Below are 10,057 nucleotides of genomic sequence, written 5' to 3' on the forward strand. Positions count from 1 at the left end.
TGCAGGCTCTACAGTAGGAAGACATCAAACTCAGAGACCCTAAGTGAGTTGTACTTAAAAGGACAAGAAGAGCACAACAGAGGCTGACTGATCTAAGTACCCAAGTGAGAGAAAATGCCAACTACAAACTAGTTTCATTGAAAATAAGTATTTGAGGCATAATTATTTTTTCAGAGATTGCATGTTTATACAAATTCTCTTTTCTTAAACATAACTGTCATTTAAATAAGGTGTTAATGCTTTAATTAAAATCCACATAAAAATACAGGATTCTAAACTCATTAATACTTTCTGTTAGAGCCTAAGGAAACGGATGATAAAGCTTCATTAAATTCTTCTGCCTCTACAGGAACACAGGCATGGTTACTTTCACTGAACTATGTTCTCAATCTCACATTTTGCTGTAACACTGTTGTGAGATACAGAAGCTACAGCTGCACACTCAAGTTAGTTTTTAACTATTGATTTATCTTGAAGACAGTCTTTAATTCACACGCCATTCGTTAATGCCAGTGAACACATGAACTTATTCACACATTAAAATGGCATGATATATTAAATATCTGACCATAAGCTGGAAGAGTAACATTTGCCTTTTCAAATCTGTGGCCAGTATTCACTGTTCTCTAACTTGTCATAAATTTAGTCTTTTGGGTTTTTGATACTTCTTAAAATTTTGATTGTACATATGAGACTACCATTCCTTAGTATTATTGTTTTTTAAACCTTCTTTTACCGACTTTACCATACAGGGAAGAACATAATGTATCCAAAAGTTTCTCAAGTTTTCAAATACACAATTTTGCCAAAGGCCTGCTACCTATTCACAGAGCTTTTGTTAAGAGGAATGAAAGAATGGCAAGATAAGAATGGAAGGTAAGAAGATAACATTGCTGCACTGGGAATTATGAGAACAAAAAGAGCACTAATATATAACCAGAAGAAAGACATCAATTTTTCTTACTGAAACTTCATGATCATTTCCATGTCAGAAATATTGACTGTATCATGTTTAAATCATTCCTTAAGCCTTATTATTATAAAGTACAGTTATGTTGTACAGTAACTTGAGACAGAAGCAGAAAGCATTTTGTTAATTCAGTAACATCTCTGAAAACAAATTTTCTGCTGCCACTTAACAAAAACAACATTCTATTTTGTGTACAAACCATAGAATTTAGCAACCCACATACCTTGGAATAAAATGCAACATTTGTTAATACATAAAATTTTTTTAACACATCTTTTTTTTTTTTTTTTTTTTTTTTTTTTTTTTTTTTAGCACTATAAAACAATTATCATTTTACAGAGAGAGTTCATACTTGACCCTGAGGGACTTCGTCCTTCTTGTCTCTGTCCATCATAGGAATGGGTTGAATACCTGTCTTTTTCATTTCATCGCCCTGGAGAAAAGAGATGAGCAAAACAAAATTTAAAAGTACTAAGATCAGAATTACTTCCTATTTCCTATTGCATGTGGATCTGAAAATCCAGAATTTAAAATAATGCAAGCTATCAGAATTACTCAATCTCAAAAAAATGCTTAAAGTGAGGATCCATTTTTTTTTACTCAATGTACTCATATTTTCCTTCTTTGCAAAGGCCTATCCATAATAAGGAGCAGTTGGAAGGAAGAAAACAAGACCAAATAAATCAGATTTACCTATTCTACTCATAGATATTCTCACCTTTGAAAATGTTACCTGTTTAAAGCACTATAATACAATTACCAGTACAACACAACTCACCTATCCAAGGAAAAGCTGATTGAGGAAGATGAATTTACAATGTACCCTCTTTGTCAACAAACCAGTTTCTTTGACCAAAGATGAGAAGCATGTTTTGATAAAATTGCATGCCAAGCAGCCTTCTTAAGTACATTAATGCATCTATGCACATAAGAAGGATACTCTGAGAACAACAATAATTCAAAGACCAGATCTTTGTTGTGTGGAAAAAAAACCCACCAAACTACCTCTTCCTATTTCATCCATTACTAACCATCAAAGTCAGCTCTGAGGAAAAAAAAATGAAGAAAGTTCAGAATTAAGTTCATTATGTTCATTATTCTATTTTGAAAGAAAAAGGTACCCAAAAATCACAGAATTGTTTAGATTTGAAAGGAACTCTTCGGATCAACCGGTCCATTCCATTTACCCACTCCAGTCTAAGTCACTGACAGCAAGTTTTACAGGACTTTGCATTTGGATTTTGAATATTTCCAATGATGGAGGTACCACAACTACTTCAGGGGACCACTGCCAGTGGCTGACAATCTGCATAGCAAAAAAAGTGTTTTCTTTTCTTTAGTTGGAACACAAATACTAGAAATACAAGTTTTCTTGCATTCAATACATGTAAACATATATATGAAACACTGCTAGACAAAGGATGCTATAAAAAATACTACCTATATCCTCATAGTTATGAATATGATCACAAAGAATGGTAAAGAAATCCTAATTAATTTTTTCTTGTATCTTGCAGAACAGATACAGAAATAGAGTGACTTGCAATACATTACTTAGAAAACACTGAAGAAAGATTAGTGACTGCCTAGTGTCTCATATTCCACCAAAAAAATCACAGCAGACATAATCTATTAGGAAGAAATTCTTTACTGTGAGGGTGGTGAGACACTGGAACAGGATTCCAAGAGAGGCTGAGGATTGTCTCCTTCCTGAAATTATTAAAGATCAGACTTATTTTTTAAGTCTTGAAAACCAAACACGTTGAAGTCTGTAATTAGTGAGAGATATCAACAGTATTCCTCCATTATATCGCTTACAAGAACATTCATTTGCCAGTGTTGACATTCCAGAAACAAATTTGATTCTTGAGCTTATAAAGTTTACACTTCACAGATATTTTTGTAGTCTGAGTTGATCATAGCTAAAGGAACTAGAATTTTTAAATACAAAAAAACCACAAACACATGCAATGCATATCTTTAATTCCATAATTAGCATGCACAAGGCAAGACAAAAACCTCCATATTACATGCATACAGCAACAACTCCATGGGCCTGATTTCAATTTTATGCCTATAAAAGATCGAAAGAAACCCACTGAATTCTGCTGACTTCCACATGACACATAACAGAAAAGAGCAAAACTTTATGATACATGTGCAATAACAGCTTTGAAAAAAGACTATATATTCTAAAACTACATAGTTCAACTCTATGCAACACCCCCATTTTTTTCCTGATATCCCCAAAGTTGTTACTTTTGCACTTTAAAACATAAACAATTAGAATATTTAATCCTGGACAAAAGAAATGTTAGAGATTGTATCTTCATTTATGGACACAATTACTTTAGCACAGCTCAATGTCATGTTTCAATTCTCAATACACCTTATCTGTGGAGTAATTTTCAATATACTAAAAATCAGCTTGCCTTCTCCGAGGCCCAGTTGTTGATCTGATTCAAAAATTTCCAAACATTGAGATCAGAAAAAATTTAAGGTTTGTCAAATTTGCTTTAACACTTCTTGGATTCATACTGTAGCTTTATCAGAGTGTGTTTTAAGGCAGCTGGCCTGGAAGCTGTTTTCGTATTTTGGATTTCTCTCCAGAAATAGGTCCTTCACCTTAAACTCAAAACAAGGTAGAGATTTTCTTGTATATTCTGTTGCTAAGTCAATGTATGTTAGAATATACTTCCCAAATTCATTTTTAACAGAAAGAAAAATTACTGCTTGAAAATTAGAAAGCTAATTTAGATCTTCATAAAGTGTCAAAGTAAATTTAAAAAAAAAAAAAACACAAAAGCATGCGTCAAAGAACAGCCTTTAATATGTTAAGATATCTGTGGCAAATTTCTTGTTTTTTTAATTTTCCTCCCAAATATTTTCATTTGTAAATAGAGGAAATAAAACAAAAGAAACACACATACCTCAGCCCAGAACTCAGCATATATGTCATTGGCTGTCAGTCTGGTAACTGGCCACAGTTTTGTTACAGAACACAAATCACAAGCAGTCATCATCAGTCCAATCACTCTGTCTCTAGAATAAAATAACCGTAAACTAAGTTTGGTAAAGGCTTAATTACCATATTCCAAGTTTCTATTTTCCCTTCCTCAGTTCCATCTGCAATAAGGTAAAAACACTGCAAAATATTTCCCACCTTCTTTCCTTCTCCACTTATGATCTATTAGTAAGGCATCACAAAAATTGTATATTCTCTATAATGTCACAATATTTCTTGCAACCAGAATTCACAGACTATCCTCCATATAATTACACTCATAGGAATGTACACAAGAATGCCTGTTAAGAAACTGCTACACCTTCCTCATTTTCTGAAAATGAAGTACAAGTCTATAGAAAGAAAGACAGCATATCCTGTTGCTGTATTTCTTTCCATTTTTTCAAGTGAAATGAACACATATTCCAAAAAGGGGAAACACTAGTTCTAAGTCTCTCTCAAGGAGCTCTATTTACAGGTAAGCTCTCACTTATTCCTTCGCTTCTACTCAAAAGTATTTTGTCAATGTTCCTACTTCTGGCAACAGCTAGTGTCTGGATTGTTTAACTCAATTTCTGTCTGAAAAAATTACTCAAGATCTGTCTTAGAAAACATTGGATCAGATGTAGTTGATCTAAATGCAAGCTCTGCTAAAGAAATATTGGAGCTATAGAAAGTGAGGTCTCCACAACAGCCCCAATACTGAAGTCATCAGAGTACAACTAAGCCGCTTTAAAAGTTGCTGCTTTACTGGAATGAATTCCACACCCAACAGAACAAGATTTCCACACATCACTCTGTCCTCTACACTGACTAGTCTCTTCACAGACTAATTGAACAAGATCCACAGGACTGTGAAGCTTATTGGCATGAAACACACAAAATTTTTTAAAACTATTTTCTAACACTTATCTTCTATTCCTTAGATATACAGTGCTTAAGTCTAAGTTGTATAAAGAAAACTGTCACACAAATGAATTAATTAATGTGATTTCCAACTTCTGGAGTAGTTAACATGGCACTTAAGGACACCTGCATCTTTGTCAATGTGTGTTACACGTAAAGAACAAATAATTTGCTAACTTTCACACCAATATGACAGCAGTCATAGAAGCTGTGTGAACAGACTTGTTACCATAGAAAATGCACATCTTCACAATACAATTAATAGATAAATGACAAACTATAATTTCCCTGCATTATAAATGAGGATTAATCACACACATAAATGCCAAATTTAGCAATCTAGTGTGCATGACTTCTTTTGCTCTAAGATAGAAACTAAAAGGCACAGATTATTTAGCTATGTTACAAACTAATGTCACATTACAGGGTGTATGATTTTGCACTGAATGTGCTCTAAGGGAGCAGGTAGGATAAAAAATATAATAGAATATTCAATCATAGTCTAAAAGGTTGCCTATTCAAACTTTATAACCCCGAAGTTCAATATTCATCATAAGCTTTATTTTGAAGTTATCAGGACCTATTCTACTGTACCTTTGTCTTTTTTGAGATACTGATGTTTTTTCAAGCTCAATTAAATTCAATTTCATACTGTGAGTTAAGCTTTTAATAAAAGCACTTCCAACAGTGTTGTGATAATTTATTAAAAACTACTGCCAAAACTTGTAAAATCCCTCATATAGTTAAAGGAGATCCAAGCATTGAAGCTCCTTTCAAAACAAAATCAGAAATATGACTTAATATCTTGCTGTATCACCTTTCTAATTTTGCTGTGCCTTAGTTCAAAACAAGATCCATCGATTTTCCAGTACAGCAGCAATGAAGGGAGTATGGTAGTGCTGTATGAACATTTTAATCAACCTTGTTATGGGACATATCTGTCATTCAGGATATACTATGCTCCGTTTTTATGGATAAAAAGAGCTATGTATACACGAACATCAATATATGCATATTTTGTGTAGTTTTAAAACTTAGGGCTATCTTAATTCACAAAGAATAAAATACAGTTCTCTCTTGTTTCTCTGTTTGGCTTGGATTTCTTCTAGAGTCAACTGGTTCATCAAGTCAGAATGTTATGTGAAATCAGCAGCTGAGCTGGCAATTAAATTATGTTTTGGGTTTGTTAGTGCTTTATGGAGAAGCTAAGAGATTTTTTCCCATCCAATGATTAAGTAAAAATAACTTTGCTTCTAGTAAGGAACAATCTTTCAAAAAACATGCTTAAAAATAAAATTAAAATAAAAAAAGAGGAATGATACAACAAATAACATAATTATTGCACTTCATTTTTCTCCCACCAATTAACTGCCTGTGCGCTATCTTTCTACTGCTGATAAGCTGTTAGTGAACTATGCAGAAGAAATCCAAATGAAATAACGTGCACCAGGATTAACGCCCTGATGAACTAATTCTGGTCTGTTGCTTTACCTGTGTGCTTGGTTCTTAAGGTTTAATGCTCCTGCCTGATGTAGTTCTTCGAGCTGTTTTCTATTTCCAAAATACAGGGCAAGGTCCGTGGCGATGATGGCTTTCCGGATGATCTCAAGTACTTGCTCATATTCACTGGAGCTCAGATTGGAAAAGACATTGTGCCCTTCCAGCTATGAAAAAGTAAAAAACCAATAAAAAGCACAAGCTCTAATTCTGAGATGATTTCAGTCTTTACTTCACCAGACAGGTTACAACAGTTTTACAACCAATAACAATTTTTGTTGCAAATTCCCATTTTTATCTTCGCTTTTTAAATGGTCTCATGAAACTATGACTAAACCACTGATTTGATTTTGGGACTGCTCCTTCTGAAGCCTGAAGATATTAATAGAGAAAAATGCTAGATTTTTTCTGCTACAGTATTTCCTAATAGTATAAGCTCGGGAACTTGTGATTTAATCCTGATCCAGAGTATTTCATTGTCAAGCTGGTAAAATGAATGCCTGATTCACTTTGAAGAACCATTTTTGATATTGCATAACAAGTACTACAGACAATGAAATAGCCAAGTTAATGCTCTAAGATAATCTTGTTTTCAGAGAGTTGCAAATGAAATGTGCCTACAGTTATTGCATTTACTGATAAAATGTTCTCTTTAGAAGTAAGCTTAATTACAGAGGAAAAAAAAACCTGCTTTATTCAACCTTAAGTTGACTGACTTACAAACTAAAGAAAACATTTTGCACTATGGAGGCTCTGGCAACATACCGCTGTCATTCCTTTTCAGTTTCCACCATATATTATTTCACTTTTAACTGGCAATATCCATGTACTGTGACTGTTCACAGCTTCATATCACATTTTAAGTCAAGTCAACAGCGTTCACTTTTTCTAAGCTTTTGAAAGCAACTTGTCAAAAGTCTTCCCTATTGTTGAGAGAAAACACAGAAATACAAAAGAATGAGCCAGTCGTGTCAAGGTGTGGACATTCACAAATACAAAATATGATTAAAATATATCAAATGCAGATGTGTTTTGACATTTAATTGGCATTCGAGTTGAAGCTCATCAAATGTTTCCCCGACTTGTCAAGCATTTACATAATTTGTTCAAAATAATTCCTCTATGGCACAAATAGACTTGGTTTCTTTCACCATTCAGAACATAAATGTCGTTTTCCAACATTTTTTACTTGGACAAGAAGATTTGTTCTGAATAACAAATAGAAAATGCAGTCTATCTGTCTTTCTTAATGCTCCTTTGACAGCTGTCAGAGCCACAGTACACAATGTTAAAAAAAAAATTCAGAACATGTTAACCCATCATCAACAGTTTGGGACAAGGAAATGACTACTATTTATTTTCATGATTTGGGGTTTTGGACTTTTCCTCCCAAGATGTGCTACCTAATCCATAAGTACACAGTATGTGCCTTGAAACTTAAATTATGCTAGACTTGGATCTATGACTTTTATCTAGGCTTTAGAAACTGTGACACGAGGAAGACCACTGTGACAGCTCCTGTTCATTGTACTAGAAAACACTGTTGCCATTAAGTACAAATGAAAGCTGCTGGTTCTGAGCATGTTACATAGGCTTTTGCATAGTACATGTAAAGCATAGCTCCTAAGAATTTATTCCTTCCCCATTGAGCAAGAGCTAGTGAATGGAATCTTCCATAAGTTATGGCATAAACCAGAAATACAAGTGAATGAACAAAGTGGCTATAAAGGTTCAAGTGAAAACTATTGCAGGTTATTAGCATAAAATTAAAACTCATTAAGATAAACCCTGAAGGACCACTTGGTTTTCTTTTCTTTTCTTTTCTTTTCTTTTCTTTTCTTTTCTTTTCTTTTCTTTTCTTTTCTTTTCTTTTCTTTTCTTTTCTTTTCTTTTTTTTTCTTTTTTTTTTATGTTTTAGGTTTTTTTTTTCTTTCTTCTGTAACAGTTTCGTAAGCAAACAGAAAGGCTATTTGATTCAATATCAAAACAAGTCCAAAAACCTGATCTACTATGCCTGTACTTCTAAACATTACCTGTGATCACTTGGGCAGTCAGTATGTGAGCTACTCTAGAGACCTGAATACTTATCTGTCTTTCCTCACACTCAGCTGGCTGTGACAGACAAGGATAAGAGGCAGCAGAGAGGCCAAAGAGTCCCCATTTTTTTTGGTAAATGCAACTTCCATTGCATTTCTGCAGTATAAATGCAAAATGTTCACTAAAGAATTACTGAATTCTGCTTCATATAGCCTCAGTGTGCCTGAGAAATGTTACTGGACTGAGGACTACTGTGCACAAACACATGAAGAATGAATACTAAAAAACTAATGCCATACCACCACTGAAGGATTCAATTACATCCTCACACATGGAGGAATATTCAGAGATAAAGCTTCCATTCCCTGATGAAATGTATATGATACCTAAAACCATAATCACAAGATGTGCTTCTGAATAGAATACAGAATACGTATAATCCTAAAAGGTGATTAGATATTTAAGAAAATAAATATCTTCCCCCTGAAAGATCAGAAAGAAAGAGAAGTTAACAATTAGTTAGCAGAATCAGTAGCATGGCTAGGCTATGCATTGGGCGTGTGCACAGTAAAGGAAAAACAGCCAGCACAAGTACATTATGCACTGGCAGCTGTTTCATAGGTGAGAGTTTTATCCTCAAATTGAACGTGAACAGTTTTTTCACCAAGGAGAAAACATCTGTGTGTCAGCAACACACTTTGATTTCCCAAAATGTATCTGCATGCTTTCTTCTAGCTTTCTGTTAATTAAACATGCAGATACTTTACCTTATAGTTGAACTATCACAGAATATTACCTTACTGGTCTTTTTTCCCAATTGCTGAAGAACAAAAGAGTACATCATAACATAATAAAATAGGCTTAAACTTTTCATGCGTGCAAAATTACCATTTGCTTCTAGGTAAAGACACACTTCATGCCACACATTTAACGTTCATGGAATTTATTACAGCAGGTTTTTAAGCTTCTCATACAAATGTTTGTCAGGTCTTTAATTTTTATTCAGAATTTCAGGACAGTTGAAGACACTGTTGAAACACATTCTACTGAAAATATATAACTAAGCGAGAAACTTATTTTCATTTTTGAACTGCGACTGTTCCCAATTTTGAAGTTCCCATTGCATACGGTTGTAAGGGAAATCCTCCCTGACCCAGAAGCTATTATATCCAGAGGAAGATCATTAATAAAGACCTTAAAGTGCATAGTATTTTTGTAACATCAAGATTTCGGAAAAGCTATTTTTTTGCACTATTACTGAAGGCTTGGCTTGCTAATATTGAATGCTTGGGACCTTAGATTGCTGTAATAAATCAAGGCAAATCTTGTCTGTACTTCCAGATGAGCACTACGATCCAGAAAGTAAATTAAGCATGCTTTATAAAATCTACTTGGTAATGATGTGACTCATATATTCACCACTGGACACTACTGCACAGAAGACACATTAACCCTACCTGCAGGATGGACACAGTTTGTGAGAAGTGGTGCTGTTCCATCGTTGATGTGGAATAGAGAGCAGCTAGAGGGTGATCAAACTTCTGAAGGTAGCTGTTGCTGTAACCTCTGTGATCCAGGTCATGACATAGGCATGCAACTAAAAGACCTTTCCGCTAAAAAAAAAAAAAAAAAAAAAAAAAAAA

The 10,057-nt window shown here is 34.0% G+C and overlaps 1 protein-coding gene across 1 annotated transcript in view; it reads right to left on the reverse strand.

Annotated features, from left to right (window-relative positions):
- PDE10A (phosphodiesterase 10A) overlaps positions 1 to 10,057 on the reverse strand; it is a 159,945-nt gene that overhangs the window by 10,583 nt on the left and 139,305 nt on the right. Inside the window, exons 18-21 of the mRNA XM_042816608.1 lie at positions 9,872 to 10,027; positions 6,372 to 6,544; positions 3,901 to 4,012; positions 1,323 to 1,403 (exon numbers count right to left, since the gene is read on the reverse strand). Coding sequence (XP_042672542.1) covers positions 1,323 to 1,403; positions 3,901 to 4,012; positions 6,372 to 6,544; positions 9,872 to 10,027 — 522 coding nt within the window. The remainder of the gene's footprint in view (positions 1 to 1,322; positions 1,404 to 3,900; positions 4,013 to 6,371; positions 6,545 to 9,871; positions 10,028 to 10,057) is intronic.

This window comes from Centrocercus urophasianus, unplaced genomic scaffold, assembly GCF_019232065.1.
Source record: "Centrocercus urophasianus isolate 14NV4802_14NV808 unplaced genomic scaffold, USGS_Curo_1.0 seq_10, whole genome shotgun sequence".
NCBI lineage: Eukaryota > Metazoa > Chordata > Aves > Galliformes > Phasianidae > Centrocercus > Centrocercus urophasianus.